Source organism: Crotalus tigris, unplaced genomic scaffold (genome assembly GCF_016545835.1).
Source record: "Crotalus tigris isolate CLP2741 ecotype Arizona unplaced genomic scaffold, ASM1654583v1 scf7180000024329.380248, whole genome shotgun sequence".
Taxonomy (NCBI): Eukaryota; Metazoa; Chordata; class Lepidosauria; order Squamata; family Viperidae; genus Crotalus; species Crotalus tigris.
Window position 1 is genome coordinate 88,102 of NW_024100500.1, and position 17,475 is coordinate 105,576.

The following is a 17,475-nucleotide window of genomic DNA, read 5'->3' on the forward strand; positions in this document are numbered from 1 at the left end:
GGGACGCTGATTCAGACGCCATCTTCCCCTCTTCAGACTTCCTGGTAAGTCCTTAAATCTTTTGTTCAGCTTGTAAAAGATCCCATCCTCGTCACCGTGTTGTATACGTCGTCGCTGTGCAATGATGAGACCCATGGTGATGCTGAACAAAACACTTTATTCTCTCTACAACAACCAAGCGAAATCAAAAGGCACGCAGGCCTTTTTATATGGCCAGAAGCCCGGCGTGACACCATAAGAACAGAACGTTTTCTCACCTTGCGCATGCACACAAGGCGGCGCCGCTCTGTCTGGCCTGGGCATCTTTTTGGAATGCCCGGACCAATGCAATGTCCCGAGCCTGCTTTTTCAGGCTCAGGACACAACTTAACCACAAATTTTTCCAAACAAATTTTTCCTCTTTTCCATCCTCTGGTAGTTTCCCCGTCTCACGATTTTGTAAAGATATGATACAATGGTTCTAAGATAACATCTGCAGCCTCCTTCAGAACTTTGGGATGTAACATCAGGCTGGTGATTTATATTCCTTCAAAGATTCAGATAGGTAATCTTTTACTGTTTTCTTCTGCTTATTTAATTGTATTTCTAGTCTGTCTTTTACAGTTATGTTTTTGGTAGATGGGCTCATAGTGTTTTCTGCTTTCTCTCTAACTACTGCCTGTTTTAGATTCCTTGCCATCTTCTCTTTTAGTGGTCCAAATGTTCCTGACTTGTTTCCTGTGTTTTATACATAATGTTGAAAAAACTTTTTTTTATCGTTGACCTTTGTTTTGCAAGTCTGGGGGTTCATTCCGACCTTTGATTTCCTGACTTCATCTTTGAAGGTTTTGGGCTAGCTGCTGATATTCTGCTTGAGTTTATGTGTCTCTCTTTTCCATTTGTATACTTCTCCTTTTTGTTCTTTTCGTTTTAATCAGATCGATCTTTCTGAAACCCATGCTGTTTCTTCTTGAGTTCTGTTTTTTTGTTTTTTTTAGTGGTAGTTTTTGGACTGTGCTTTTATGTTATATTTTTCATGTGTCTCCCCCTTTAGGATTTTTATCCATGAAATTTTCCTTTAGGCTCTCGTCGTGAGTTTATAAATCGCTCTTTAAATTTTAATGCACTGGTTTGGATTATATTCTATGGCTTATGCTAGAAGCTATCTTTCATTATTGTTGCTTCAAAATGGTCTTACTTTTTGAGTACCCTTTTGTTTACTTTTATCATTAATTCGTGCGATCCAACATATTTCCATTTCTCCTTTCCTTTGATTATGCTCATCTGGAATATTGAACATTTTTTCCCTTATCCTGCGGAATTTTTTTTATTTCTCTTCACCAAAACACATCCCTTCAAATATTATAACTCGTATATGCCTTCTTTTTACATCCAGCACAACAATATATATATATATATATATATATATATATATATATATATATATATATATATATATATATATTAGTTCTTTAATACATAACTGCATTTATTTTTTCTGTTTCCTGCATGTATCTATAGCCCCCTTGTCAGAACCCATATCTGTCTGATGTCATACTTCCCTTGCTTCTTTCTTGAACCCAAATTCCATTCTCTTCTCTCTTCTCTCCCTCTCCTAGAGGGGAGGGGGGAATATTCGCGGGTTTATTGCCTTGGCTTCCTGTATCACTACAATGTAACACTCTGCTCTCCTGCATTATTTCTTAGCTTCCTCTACCACTAAAATGTAACACTTTGCTTTCCTGCACTATTTCTGTAATTTCATCTCCTTAAACTGTCAACTAGAAAAGGGGGAGGTAGAAAGGAAGCAGCCTCCAGCATCCGGCTTATCTCTCCTCTCTCAAGAGAAGGTGCGAAGAATCGCCTAATCATCGCAGTTACAGCCAGAGCTGGCCTGATATTATCTTCCCTTTCCCACAATAGACTTAACACCTGGAGATTGGCTGGTTTGAACTGTCTGGATGAACCAGGGGGTGCGATTTGCTTGGGGACATTTTAAATTATTGATCTGAGGGGGAACCCTCAGATCCTGTCTAGTATGCGCACTATTGGCTTCTCCAAATAAAAGTTCTTTTTGGAAGAGCTTGCTTCCATGAGTTCTGCTTTCTTGGGATGAGTAATGAAGCGGGTGCTGACATTAGACAGGGCCTGCAATAGAGGTCAACCCGGAAGGACAGACCTTGCTGGGGGACATTGCAAAATCTACCATGTCGGACACCGCTGTAGAGAAGGAGGAAGCCACTGCGAAAGGGGAGCCCTCTGGTTGGAACCCTGCCAGCTTTCTGGCTCCAAGACATCCTACACCTCGGAGGAAGAGGTGGTGGAGATGCACAATTGTAAGCCTCGCTGGTCCATAGGTGTAGGCAAGAAGGACTAGTGGGAGAAAAAAATCAAGAAAGGTGATGCTGAGGCGAGGCAGCCACCAACCGGGTTCGAAGCAAGAGATGGAGAGATCACTGCACCTCAGCGAAGATGAGGAAGATTGCGGGGAACAGTCGAACTGGATCCTGGAGAAGGCAATCAACCTGATGAAATCAATCCTCGTCTCCCTCAAAGATGAAAAGCCCAAACCCCGCAGCCACACTGTTAACTTGGGCTGCAGCAAAAGAGACACTGAGGGGGAGTCCGAAGCTGAAACCCCAGGAACATCAGGCAGAGCAGCCGAGACTACAGCCATCACGGAGGCAGCCCCCACTCCCTGCCGCATGGTAGCTGCTGATTGGGATGGACGACACCACAGGCATCGATTCATCCAGAGGTTCCTGCCACTGGACATGAAGCTTCAGGGAGAGCCACGGTGCCTGAGGTTCTTCTTAACCCAAGTTCTCAACTACATGGAAGAATACAGCCGAGACATCCCGAATCACAAGGCTTGGATCCGCATCATACAGGCAGCCCTGGATGGCATGGCAGCTGACTGGGTGGTAGACCTGCACGACTCCGACACCCCCGAGCTCCAGATCTTCAACCAATTCATGTTCTCCCTTAGTCGACAATTCGAGGACCTATTGGCAGATCGGAAGGCCCGTGAGAAGATTAAGACGGTGAAGCAAGGCAGATACCCAGTGGCTGAGTACACCCAGGAGTTCCGAGCCATTGCTAGCAAGCTGAATTGGCCGGAAGATATCCTGCTTAGCCATTTCAAGGATGGGCTGAATTACGACCTCTACAATGCCTGCCTTCCCTGGGGAGACCCACACCAATTGCATGATTGGTACATCCTGGCAGAGGAAGCCGAGATTGGCCTGCTCAAGAGACATCACAGAGGGAAGCCATGGAACCGATCACCCCCAGAGCCGTCACGTGAGCCCGCGAAGTCTCAGCCCATGACTGCTTCAAGTGCAGGAGAGAGGGACATTGTGCTGCAGAATGCTGCTCAAAGAAACCCCAGCAGAAGGCCGACCAGACACCAGTGGGAAGTCGGGAAGGTCACCTGCCAAGCTGCGAGAACCAGCCATGAGAGGCACCGAGGCCGTCGAGTTCCCCCCTCCTGACATTCCCCCAATGGGGGAAGGGAACCCCGGTCTACACTGTGGGAGCATCCGACTTGTCAGACAACAACTCCAAAGACGAAACCCTGGTAAGTGGACCCATCGTATCCCTCACTTGGACAGTGACTATCCTAGCCCCCTCCATGCCTGAAGCTGTAAAGGTTAAAGCCCTACTAGACTCCGGCTGCATGCGTTGCCTTATTAGCCCAACACTGGTGGGAACCCTGGGCATTCCAGTGAGGAGACTGAAGAAACCTATATCCTTCGGTCAATTAGATGGGTCCATAGCAGGAGAATGCCATCTACTCTAGCCACACTACCGATCCACCTCACCCTGGGGGACCACAAGACCATGTTCATGGTGAACCCAGGCATGGACTGCCCAATAATACTGGGGTTGGTGTGGCTAATGAAATGGAACCCCAAAGTGGACTGGAGGACAGTGGAACTCAGGTTCCCAAAAGGGGATCGAACGGGATCACCACCCCAGGGAGTTCCTGAGAGTTCCCCTCCGGAAAAAGCAGCAGTGGGGGAGGAAAAAGCATTGCTCGAAATACTCGAGGAGTACAAGGACCTTGCTGAAGTCTTCGGCGAGGAATGGGCAGACGAGCTACCCCTCCACCAACCCACAGACTATGCGATAGAAATCAAGCCAGGAGCAAAGCTCCCAAAGCCTAGATTGTACTCCATGAGCCCTGAGGAGCTACGAGAAATGAAAAAAAATTGTAGATAAGAATTTGGAGAGGGGCTTCATTGAGCCAGCTTCCCCCAAAAAGGTAGTGGCTCCAGTCCTGTTCAAGGAAAAGAAAGATGGCACATTGCGCATGTGCGTGGATTATTGTGCCTTGAACGCCATAAGTGAAAGCAACCTGTATCCTTTCCCCCTCATGAAAGACATCCTGTGCCACTTATCAAAGGGTAAAATCTTCACAAAACTGGACCTAAGGGAAGCCTACTATCACGTTAGAATTAAGGAGGGGGATGAGTGGAAGACCGCATTCAACTGCCCTATAGGATGCTACCAATGTAAGGTCTTGCAGTTTGGGCTGCAGGGAGCCACTGTGGTCTTCATGCAGCTGATCAATGAGGTACTGAGGGAGCACTTATACAAAGGGGTCCTCGTCTACCTGGGCGACATCCTTATATTTACGGAGACTAAAGAGGAGCCCATAAAATTAGTCAGAACAGTTTTGAAAAAAACAGAGCAGCCAACCTCTATGCGAAATTGTCAGAGTGCGAGTTTCACAAACAGAGAATTGACTATCTGGGCTACTGCATATCAACCGAAGGCATAGAGATGGACTCCAAGAAAGTCCGCGCAGTGCTAGATTGGGCACCACCCCGCATGAGAAAGCAAGTACAAAGCTTCTTGGGGTTTGCTAACTTCTACCGTCAGTTCATCCCTTCTTTTGCCCAGATAGCCCTGCCTATCACAAACTTACTAAAGACGAAAGGGGGAGGCTCGATAAAACCTAGTCAGCTACTAACCTGGGCGATGGAATGTCAAGCCACATTCAAAAGACTAAAAAGACTTTTTTCAGCTGAACCAGTCCTAAAACACCCTGACCCAGATAAGCCATTTGTAATCCAAGCTGATGCAAGTGACGTAGCAGTAGGAGCAATATTGCTACAGGAAAACGACAAGGGGCAGTTGCAACCCTGTGCCTACACATCCAGAAAACTCTCTGACATGGAGCAATGTTGGGTGATATGGGGGAAAAAAGGCGTACGTTGTGCGGTAGGCACTCCTCACCTGGTGGCACTTCCTGGAAGGGAATAAGATTCCATTCCAGGTCTGGACAGACCATAAGAACTTCGAAGCCCTGAAAATTTCTAGAAAACTCACCCCCAAACAAGCCTGGTGATCACAACACTTCCACCGGTTTATATTCAAAATCAAACACTTGCCAGGCGGGAGGAATTTCCTGGCAAATGCCCTATCCCGCATGCCCCAGTACAATAGCTCCCAGCCAACCATCTCCAAGCTGCTCATGCAAGTAACCACAAGAGCTCAGACAAAACTAAAGCAGCCAATAGCCAGGCAAGCAGGGATAGAATTCAGGAAGGCTCTAGAAACTGATGAAAGGTTCCAGAGCCACAAAAACGTGTGCCATGGGTGGGTGAGAAGCTGTACATCCCCAAAACCCATAAGATTACATTTATGCAACTCTGCCATGACACGAAACCAGCAGGTCACTTTGGGATCGTGAAAACACTGCATCTAGTAAAAAGACAGTTCTGGTGGCTATCTATGAAAAAGGACATTGAGAGCTATGTGGCCAGCTGTCTGAATTGTGCAGCTGCTAAGAGACTGCAAGTGAAAGCCCCCGGACTGTTACAGCCAGTGGCAAGCCCCTCAGCCTCCTGGAGGGAAATCTCCATGTACTTTATATTAGAACTACCAGAAAGTAATGGAAACACAGCAATCTGGGTGGTCACAGACTTATTCTCAAAACAAGTACATCCCTTGTCCAAAAATCCCCACCGCTAAAGCCTTAGCAAAACTGTTTGTCCAGCACATATATAGACTGCATGGGGCACCCCAATGCATAATATCAGATGGGGTACAATTCACATCAGACTTTTGGAAAGAGTTCCTATCCCTTCTGGGGACCACCCAGGGGCTGTCATCTAGTCATCATCCTCAGATGAATGGGGGAACAGAATGTTTGAACTCAGTACTTGAACAATATCTAAGATGTTTTATTAATTTCTAGCAGATGAACTGGACTGACCTGCTCCCTTTTGCAGAAGTGGCATACGACAACGCAGTCCATTCCAGCATGGGCTACACCCCATTCCAAGTAGCTACGGGCCAAAGCTTCAACCCTATGCCGGAATTAAGTGCCAATGAGCCGGTCATTCCCTCCTTGAAGGAGTGGATCGCACAATAAAAAAGAACCCTGGCCAGTAGTTAAAAAAGCACTAGATGAAGCTAGACAGGCCTATAAAGCACAAGCAGATAAGAAAAGAGTCGAATCAAAACCATTCGTCGTTGGGGAAATAGTTTACTTATCCACAAAATACCTGAAATCCCTGCAACCATCCAAGAATTAGGACTGAAATATATGGGACCGTTTCCCAACAAAAGAATCATAAATCCAGTAACAATAGAGTTAGAATTACCAAAAACCCTCAAGCAGATTCACCCTATCTCCCACTGCAACCTACTAAAATGAGAGCAACGGTCACCGCTACGACCAGATATTGCCCCACTGCCTCCTCCCATTATGGTTGAAGGGGAGCAGCATTTTGGAATAAAAGAAATCCTTGACTCCCGAAAATACCATGGGGCAACCCAATACCTAGTAGCGTGGAAGCACCTTCCTTCTTCCCAAAATGAATGGGTGCACAAATGTCACGTTAGAGCCCCCAAATTATTAAGAAAGTTTCACACCGACTACCCGAACAAACCAGACTAACCTCTCGTTATTTGTTTTGTCTCTCAACAAATGTCTCATATTTTTAAGGGGGTCAGGATGTCAGAACCCAAAACTGTCTGATCTCATACTTTCCTTGCTTCTTTCTCGAACCCAAATTCCATTCTCTTCTCTCCTTGAGTTCTGCCATATTTCTAGAGGGGAGGAGGGAATGATCATGGGTTTATTGCCTTAGCTTCCTCTATCGCTACAATGTAACACTCTGCTCTCCTGTGTTATTTCTTAGCCTCCTCTATCACTAAAATGTAACACTTTGCTTTCCTGCACTATTTCTCTCTGTAATTTCCTCTCCTTAAACTGTCAACTAGAAAAGGGGGAGGTAGAAAGGAATGCAGCCTCCAGCGACCGGCTTATCTCTCCACTCTCAACAGAAGGTGTGAAGAATTGTCTAATCATCGCAGTTACAGCCAGAGCTGGCCTGATGTTATCTTTCCTTTCCCACGATGGACTTAATACCTGGAGATTGGCCAGTTTGAATTGTCCAGATGAACTAGGGGGTGGGGTTTGCTTGAGGACACTTTAAATTATTGATCTGAGGTGGAACCCCTCAGATCCCGTCTAGTATGCCCGTTATTGGCTTCTCCTAATAAAAGTTCCTTTTGGAAGAGCTTGCTTCCATGAGTTCTGCTTTTTTGGGAAGAGGTATTGAAGTGGGTCCTGACACCCCTGTTCATAAGAATACAATACTTTCATTCAAATCTATTATCTGATTCTTCTACAAATCAGAGTCACTAGATAATTAGAAGCACTTGGACACATTTGGAAACTAATATTTATTTATTTATGCCATTTATATATATGTACTAATCAAGCTAGATCTCTTAATTGTTCTGTTTAATAATTGTGAACCTTTTTCTAGGTTCTAGACATGGTTTGAAGGTGTTATGTTTAATAAAGATCAGTACATAAATCATCAAACAGAAATCCCTTAATTTGACAATTTCAATTTGAATTTGTGTAAAAATGTCTCTATGCAAAGTACATGTGAGTAGGATAATTAAAGGACTTGGATTATGGTTAGATAATATACATGCTAGATTCAGTTGCAAATGTATGTTCTTATTGCTAGAACAGGTCTATTAAATACTGTGATATAAATTAATTAGAAGAATGAAATGTGATAAATTTAATTTATTTAAATTGACATAATTTAAATGAATACTTTGATGTTAATCTCTTTTTATTTCCATGAGTTTTATAGAAAATAAAGTTTCTTGAAAATATCTATTTTTGGATTTAGCCTAAGAAAAAGGTCTCTTTGAAACATTAAAATGAAGTCATGTGGAGCAGTAACTATTTAAATGCAGAACAATACGCAGATTGCTTTTTTTTTTTCCCATATAAGAAACCTATGGTAATTCATTTCCCCTTTTTCACCTAGGTTTGTATCTTGGTATAAGAAGCTGAAAAATGTTTTTTAAACTAGTTTTACACAATTAAAAAAATAAACAGTTTCTCACAATAGCAAGTCAAATACCTATATTTTGTAATTAGTACTTATGCAAATATATTTCTTGAAGCAAAAGTAATTGTTCCCAGGATAACTGATTATAAGAATAGGCCCAATAATTAGAGAAATATTGTAATGTGTTATAATAATTTAATAATATCTGAGCATATTCTTTTTTTTACTATTTAATGGCCAGTTATTAGGACCTCTGAGGTACAGTAAAATGTATTTGAAAAATTATAATTTCTTTCTTGTAATCTGTAAGTGTTCTGTCTTTCCAAGTTTTCAATTTTCTTTAGCCAAGCTGAGGAGAGATTGATAAATTTTGATTATCATGTTCCGAGAATATTTTAAAAGTAACAAGCCCAACTTCCAAAATATCTTTGTATGTTTATTATTTAGTAAAACAGACCAAATAACATTTATTTGCACCTTCAAATAATTAGAATAAGATTAAGAAACTTATGTTTCTTTGAACTTTGAGGTATAGAATTTACTACTGTCTTCGTGTAAGGCAAAATTGCTTTTCCATATTCATGTGATCAAATGACATAGAAACAGGGCCTCTTTCTTTGCTTTTTTTTGGTTGTTGTTATTGTTATTGTTCCTTCAAGTCTGTGTTGACACCTAAACTTGTCCCTGCAGTTGTCTTGGCAAGACTTTGGAAGTGGTTTGTCATTGCTTCCTTTCATAAGGCTGAGAGACAAGGACTGGCCCAAGTCACCCAGCTGGCTTTGTACTTAAGATGGGATTAGAACTCAGTCTCATGGTTTACATCCTGATGCCTTAACCACTATAGCAACTTGGCTTTCTATGGATTATTGTAATACATATAGTATGTACAGCCTGTTCCAGTGGGCTTTATGTTTTATATGGAGAGGCCTTATCCATGTGTCAGTGAGAAGTATCTTCGTAGAAAGGGAGATGGCCATTGATCCATCAGTAATGAGAATCAGTTGGTGGATCTTCCAAACTTTTATGTTTTTTATGTGCATATATTTGTATGTGTGTGTATGCATGGGAAACAGTAACTTATTTATTATTAAGGTATTACTTGGGGATTTTCTATTTGAATATTTTCTTTTTATTAGATACTTTAGATATATGTATTTATATAAGACAGAAACAATAAAGACTATTGTTTGAATTGTTATTTACCAGTAAAAGTAAGGTAGGGCAAAAAAAGGGATAGGAAAAAGATAAGAAAAAAGTGTGTATATGTTTGTGTGGGTGTATTAATCAGTGCATTTAAAGTATTTGTGTATCTTTGTTACACAGGAGTTGAAAAACTAATCCGCCATCTACACAAACATAATATTCCTACAGCTGTTGCTACTAGTTCATCTCGAGTGACATTTGAAATGAAAACAAGCCAACACAAAGACTTCTTTGGTTTATTTCATCATATTGTCTTGGGAGATGACCCTGAAGTAAAGCATGGCAAGCCACAACCTGATGTGTTTTTAGTTTGTGCAAAGAGATTTGATCCTCCTCCATGTCCAGTAAAGGTAAACATAATCACAAAATAGAATAACAACCCAAAATCCAAGCTATTATGTTTTGATCTTTTATTTTTTTAATGTGAAAGGGGTTAGATATTTGATGGTATTGTGATTGATCTTTAACATGTAATAATTTATAATAACAACTGATGGGCTGCTGTTTGCTCTAAAGCACGGGTGTCAAACTAGGCCACATCACGTGACGTGTCGCAACGTATCACGACTCTTTGCATTGCCGGCAATAGGGTGGGCATAGCTTCGGTATGATGAAACCAGCCCAGAGGCTGGCAGTTTGACACTCCTGCTCTAAAAGCAATATTTTAATTGGACTTGGAAAGGAAGAACAAGATTAGTAACTAATTGGATAGGAGACGACCAAGAAATTCCAGGTGTCTCCTAAGGTCTCTCCAAAACCAACATTCAAAGCAACACTCTTTGGCAGCACTCTTTGTCTCATGTTTCTTCCAAGTCTACATTTGCCCAAGTTGGTTCTGTCATTAAGGAATGTGCAACAACTTACTCACATTCAAAGGCAATTGTGCACCTGTCATGTTTGTTATGGACTATCCATAACATAACTATCCATGGAAGGAGTCTCCACTGAGTATGAGAAGGGGAGAAATTGCCATAACTGCTTCCACTCAGTAGTGGAAGATTTTTTTAAAAAAATGTATGGAATCCTCAGAGAAAGGTCACTTCCAAAATAATCTTTGGGGGGGGAATATCCTTTTATTTGGGTTTAGATGTTGTTTGTAAAAAGAAGTTTACACATGTCTTGATAATATATCAGGGAGTTAGTAAGAGGCATAAAATAATAAATTATGCTTTGTAGCCCTCTGCCATTCTATGTTGATGATGTGAAACCACTCACTCATTGCTAAAAAGCAGCACATTATTAAGTAACTGGAGAATAAGCCACTGTATTAAGGAGCTCATTACAGATTTTTTTTAAAAAAAGACAATCTTTCATGATAGCCTCTTTGCTGAATCGTATATCTTTTGCAGTATACAAGAGTTTGCTTTTGGTATTGCCACTGAATATAATAACAAGATAACTATGTTTAATTTACCTCAAACAATCTTATTATGGAAGTTGAAATTGTCTGTTTAACTCTTTATGCTTGCCATAACTGCATCTTTATAGCCTCGAACAAACTAGTAGAACAAGAAAATCTTCCATTAATGTAACAACAACAACAACAACAACAGTAATAATAATAAAGTTGGAAGAGACCTTGGAGATCATCTAGTCCAGTGCTTTTCAACCAGTGGTACGGGTACCACCTGTGGTACATTGGCACCTGGCAGGTGGTACGCGAGCATCCTAGAAAAGTGGTAGCAGGGGAGGAGAATGAGCTGAACCAGTGGCAGCACTGCACAAGCCTGAGCGAAAGATAGCTGGAGCTGCAGGGCTGCTGTCAGGGCTCAGCGGAAGCACCAGGATCGGCACTTCTTCGAGACTGTCTGGGCTCAGCGGAAGTACCAGGATCAGCGCTAGGCTCCAGCTGGAGCTCGGTGCTGATCCTGGCACTTCTGCTGAGCCCAGAAGAAGTGCCGATCAGCTGGAATGCTGCAGCATCTCCAGGGTCTTGTGATTTACATTCAGATGCTTCGCAACTGATTCATATTTATGACAGTCACAGCGTCCCAGGGTCATGTGAAGTGACCAAAACCTGCTGCAGCCACCCAGCAGATGGGGGGAATAAAAACCAAACACCCCCACCCCACCCCCAACTGCTAATCCTCCACAGAAATGCTTACAACAATGAAAACCTCGGATAGGAGGAAGAGCGCCGCCGGGTGGGCAGGCAGGTGTCTTGCTCAGCTGTGGCTTGGGAGGCACTTTTTTCAGTGCCATTGTAACTTTGAACAGTCATTAAGTGAACTGTTGTAAGTCAAGGACTACCTATACTTCATCACTTTTTTCCTTTTTTTGGTCATCAAGTTTTTGACACTTTGCTAGGCAACTGGTGGTACTCGGATATTGCCATATCCTAAAAGTGGTACAATGGGTGAAAAGGTTGAAAAGCCCTGATCTAGTCCAACCCCCTGCTCAGGCAGGAAACCCTATACCATTTTGGACAAATGGCTGTCCAGTTTCTTCTTAAAAACTTCCAGTGTTGGGGCATTCACCACTCCTGGAGGCAGGTTGTTCCACTAGTTAATTGTTCTAACTGTCAGGAAGTTTCTCCTTAGTTCTAGGTTGCTTCTCTCCTTGATTAGTTTCCATCCGTTGCTTCTTGTCCTGCCTTCAGGCGCCTTGGAAAATAGCTTGACTGCCTCTTCTTTGTGGCAGCCCCTGAGATACTGGAACACTGCTATCATGTCCCCCTCGTCCTTCTCTTCATTAAAATAGACATACCCAATTCCAGCAGCCATTCCTTATATGCTTTAGCCTCCAGTCCCCTAATCATCTTTGTTGCTCTTCTCTGTACTCTTTCTAGAATCTCAATATCTTTTTTACATCGTGGTGACCAAAACTGGATGCAGTATACCAAGTGTGGCCTTACCAAGGCATTGTAAAGTGGTATTAATATTTCACACGATCTTGATTCTATCCCTCTGTTAATGCAGCCTAGCGCTGTGTTGGCTTTTTTGGCAGCTGCTGCACACTGCTGGCTCATATTTAAGAGATTGTCCACTAGGACTCCGAGATCCCTCTCACAATTATTACTATTGAGCAAGGTACCCCCTATGCTATACCTGTACATTTGGTTTTTCTTGCCTAAATGTAGAAACTTACTTTTTTCACCATTGAATTTCATTTTGTTAGATAGCGCCCATTGTTCAAGTCTGTCTAGATCCTCCTGTATCTTAAGCCTATCTTCTGGAGTGATGGCTATTCCTGCCAGTTTGGTATCATCTGCAAATTTGATGAATTCCCCATCTATTCCCTCATTCAAATCATTGATGAAGATGTTGAAGAGCACTGGGTCCAGAACAGAGCCCTGGGGCACCCCACTACACACTTCCCTCCATGTAGATGTGGTTCCATTGAGGACCACATGCTGAGTACGGCCGGTCAGCCTGCTACGAATCCATCTGGTGGTGATGCTGTCTAACCCACATTTTTCTATCTTATCAAGTAGTAGGTTGTAATCTACTTTATCAAATGCCTTACTGAAGTCCAAGTAAATTATATCCACAGCATTCCTCTGATCCACTAATTTTGTCACTTGATCAAAGAATGCAATAAGATTTGATGAGAGGAATGACCAAATATATTTCAAAATATTGCAAAATCTTTATTAATACAGTGATTTTTTATTTGGACATCCATGTTGTCTTTCTTTTTTTCTCTTACTCAGTAATAAATTATCATTATCTAAGATAATTCAGTACCAAGGGAGGCATTAATCTTGTCATGTTTGTGTATCTGTATATTGTTGCAATTGTATATAATTTATGTAAGTAAAGCCTTCAAGGTAGCTTTCAAAATATTAAATTAATATAAACATATTAATGTATTAAATATATATTAATTACTCTGCCAGAAATCAACTTCAAGAATCTTATTAGAAAAAAGCTCTCAGAAATATAGAGAATAGAGAATAAATGTAGCAGTGAAATTAAGTAACTATTAGTGACTATATTTGCAATTAGGTAGTAATTTTTTTCCTGTGCCTTTTTTTCCTAGCATCAGTATAAAGGAACAGAAAGATACCGTTTATTTATTTTTAAAATTTTATTATTTTATTTTCATTACAATCATAAGAAAAAAAATTCAGATACATAACAAGTTAAAATACAACACACAAATTCCGGCATTGCTCACCCATTCCCCCCCAAACTGCATCCCCCTCTCATCTCTTACTTCCCCCTTCCTTCTACTTCCTCACTCTCCTCCTCTCCTCCCTCTCTCCTCCATCTTTCTACTTACTTATCCCTCTCCTCTTCTTCTCAATCGGATGCGGTCTAGGGGAAAATGCCCGAGCAATCCTCTATCACCAAAAAAAAAAGAAAAAAAAATCTTAAAAATATAAAACTATTCCTACTTATCTGAACTATTGAACATACTACCCATACTCTCCCCTCCCCCACCCCCTTCTCCCCCCCGGCTTCCCAGACCTCAGTATAGGGTTACACACACACACACACACACACACACACACACACACACACAAAACTAAACATAATCAACTTAAATCTACTACTTATACAATAACCAAAATCATAATAACCCTTAACTCTCTACAAACTTCAATTCATAATTTAATAAAAATCCATTATTCATCAAATAAATGAAACTTTGTTGTTCCATACTTCTTCTGAATATATTCTATCCATCTTCTCCATACAGAAACATATCTCTTTTGTGAATGGTCCTTTAAGTAAGCAGAAATTTTAGCCATTTCTGCTAAGTTAGAAACCCATTCTTCCAAAGAAGGCAGAGAATCTTTTTTCCAATACTGACCCACCAATAGTCTTGCTGCTGTTATTAAATTCAGCATTAAAATAGTTTCTTTAACATCAAAATCCACAAAAATTCCCAAAAGAAATAATTGGGGAGTAAATTTAATTTTCTTTTTAAAAACCTTTTGAATGTTCCACCAAATCATAATCCAAAAAGCTTTAATATTTTTGCAAGTCCACCAAACATGAAAATAAGTTGCATCCAAGGAACCACATCTCCAACATTTGGGTTGCAAATTCGGATACATACAAGATAACTTTTTTAGGATCCAAATGCCATCTATAAAACATTTTATAAAAATTTTCCCTCAAATTTTGTGCTTGAGTAAATTTAACATTTCTAACCCAGATTATCTCCCAAGAATCCATTAAGATTGGTTCCTGTATATTCTGAGCCCATTTGATCATACAATCTTTTACTAACTCTGTTTCTGAATCCAATTTTATCAACTCATTATAAATTCTTTTGATATGAGCAAATTTCTGATCTTTAATCTGAATTACTAAGTTTTTCTCTGTTAAAGTAATTCCCACCTTCTTATCTACCCTCCATCTCTCCATTATTTGTAAATATTGAAACCATGATTGTAAAATATTTTCTTGCCTTAACAAATCAAAAGACTTTAATTGCCAATCTGTACCTGACCAAATGAGCAACTCTTTATACGAAATATTATCAAAATTCACCCCCTTAGAAGCCCCTTGAATTGCCTGTCCAGGAATCCCCCAAATGGGTATTTTATAGTTTAATTTGTAATAATACTTCTTCCAGACTCGAAGTATGGCATTTCTTAAAATATGTGACTTAAACACCCAATCTACTTTCTTATCAAAAACTAAATATGCGTGCCAACCAAATAATAAATCCCAGCCTTCAAGAACCAAAATATTTTTATTTGTTAAATTGAGCCAATCGCTTACTAAAGTTAAGGTGGCCGCATCATAATATAATTTCAGATTAGTTGCTTTAAGTCCACCCCTTTCTCTAGCATCTTGTAAAATCTTAAACTTAACCCTTGATTTCTTGCCACCCCATATAAATTTATTGATACCCTTCTGCCACTCTTCCAAATTTGCATCCTTTTTCAAAATGGGTAACATCTGAAATAAAAAAAGAAACTTCGGTAGAACATTCATCTTTACTACTGAAATTCTCCCAACAATGATAATTGTAGTTTTTGCCAGTCATTTAAGTCTTTTTGTACCTTTATCCACAATTGTTCATAATTATTCTTATACAACTTCCCATTAGATGTTGTAATATATACTCCTAAATACTTAATCTTAACTACTTCATAACCTGTTACTTCAGCTATAGTATCTTTTCCCTTCATAGACACATTTTTCAATAAAATTTTAGTTTTATTCTTATTCACCTTAAAACCAGAGACCTGTCCATACTGCGCTAAAATTTCAACCAATTCATTAACCGAATCTATTGGATAAGATAATGTCACCACCAAATCATCAGCAAAAGCTTTCAACCTATAATCAATCTTGTTTATTTTTATTCCTTTTAATCTAGGGGATTCTCAAATTTTAATAAGATTTCCATAGTTAATACAAATAACAAAGGGGATAGAGGACAACCCTGTTTAGTACCTTTTTCTATTTTAAATTGCTCTGTTAATCCCCCATTAATTATAATTTGTGCTGATTGTTGCTGATACACAGCTTTAAGAGCACACAAAAATTTATCTCCAAAATTCATTTCCTCTACCACTTTCAATAAAAATTTCCAATCTAATTGATCGAACGCTTTCTCTGCATCTATAAATATTAAAGCAGCAGGAATTTGATTATTCTTATCCAAATATTCTATTATATTAACCAATTGTCTTACATTATTTTTCATATATCTTCCTGTTATAAATCCCGATTGATCAGTATGAATCAGTTGTTTCAAAACCTGCATTAATCTATTTGCCAATATCTTTGCAAAAATCTTATAGTCCGTATTTAACAAAGATATAGGCCTATAATTTCTAGGTTGGGACAAGTCCTGGTCGTCCTTTGGAATCAATGATATGAAGGCCCTTTTCCAAGATGGAGGTAACTCTGCTCCCAGCAAAATGTCATTAAAAAGTTCCTTCAATGGTTCTATCATTTCTTCCGATAGCATCTTGTAATAAATTGCAGTTAATCCATCAGTGCCTGGCATCTTACCAACCTTTAATTGTTTAATTGCAGAGGTAATCTCTTCAGCAGTAATTGAAGCATTAATCCCATCACGCTGATCAGTCGTAAGTCTGGGAAAATTGGCTTGTTGTAAATAGTTTTCTATTTCTGAAATTTGTATAACTTCACTAGTATATAACTTAGAATAAAAATCTAAAAAAGCCTTTTTAATCAAATTTTGTTGATACACTTCTTTGCCTTTATAACATATTTTGTTTATAATCCTTGATTTCTGCTTCTTACGTAATTGATAAGCCAACCATCTACCAGGTTTATTTGCATTACAAAATGTATTATACTTCATATACCTCAAATTAATTGCCATCTGATCCGCTATTAACATATTAAATTGTTCCTTAAGCAGAGTTATAGAAGCTTTCAAATTATTATCCATTGGATTTGATAATAAAATCTTTTCCTTACATTTAATCTCATCTTCCAACTCTTTACGCTTCTCGGTTTGTTTACGTCTATGAGCATTGTTCATAGAGATCCAAATCCCTCGCATGTATGCTTTACTAGAATCCCAAACCATTGGCATCGAGGTGCCCTTATTCATATTCCAAGAGAAAAATTCTTTTAAATAAGCTCTACATTTCTGTATATTCTCTTCATATCTAAATAAATTCTCATTTAGCCTCCAAGACCTTCTAGACCCTTTATCCAAAGAAATTTCCAACCATACAGGACTATGATCTGAAAAAATTCTAGGAAATATCTTAGTATTCTTCACTCTGAAAGAAAAGTCATTAGTAACTAGAAAAAAATCAATTCTAGAATAAGATTGATGCCTGTCCGAAAAAAAGGTAAAATCTTTTTCCTGAGGATTACGTTCTCTCCAAATATCTCTGAGTTCCAAATCATCCTTTAAATCAAAAAAAGCTTTAGGAAGTCTAGCCTGGTTACATACTTTAAAAGAACCCTTCTTATCTTTGCTTGGATCCAAAACCCCATTCCAATCTCCCATCATAATAACCGATTTATAATCCAAAGAAATTAGTTTCTGATGATCTTGTAAAAAT

General features: G+C 39.7%; 1 protein-coding gene across 1 annotated transcript in view; it reads left to right on the plus strand.

Annotated features, from left to right (window-relative positions):
* The window catches only part of LOC120299967 (pseudouridine 5'-phosphatase), a 179,337-nt gene that overhangs the window by 70,374 nt on the left and 91,488 nt on the right, over positions 1 to 17,475 (plus strand). The window contains exon 3 of the mRNA XM_039325357.1: positions 9,639 to 9,868. Within this exon, the coding sequence (XP_039181291.1) occupies positions 9,639 to 9,868 (230 nt within the window). The remainder of the gene's footprint in view (positions 1 to 9,638; positions 9,869 to 17,475) is intronic.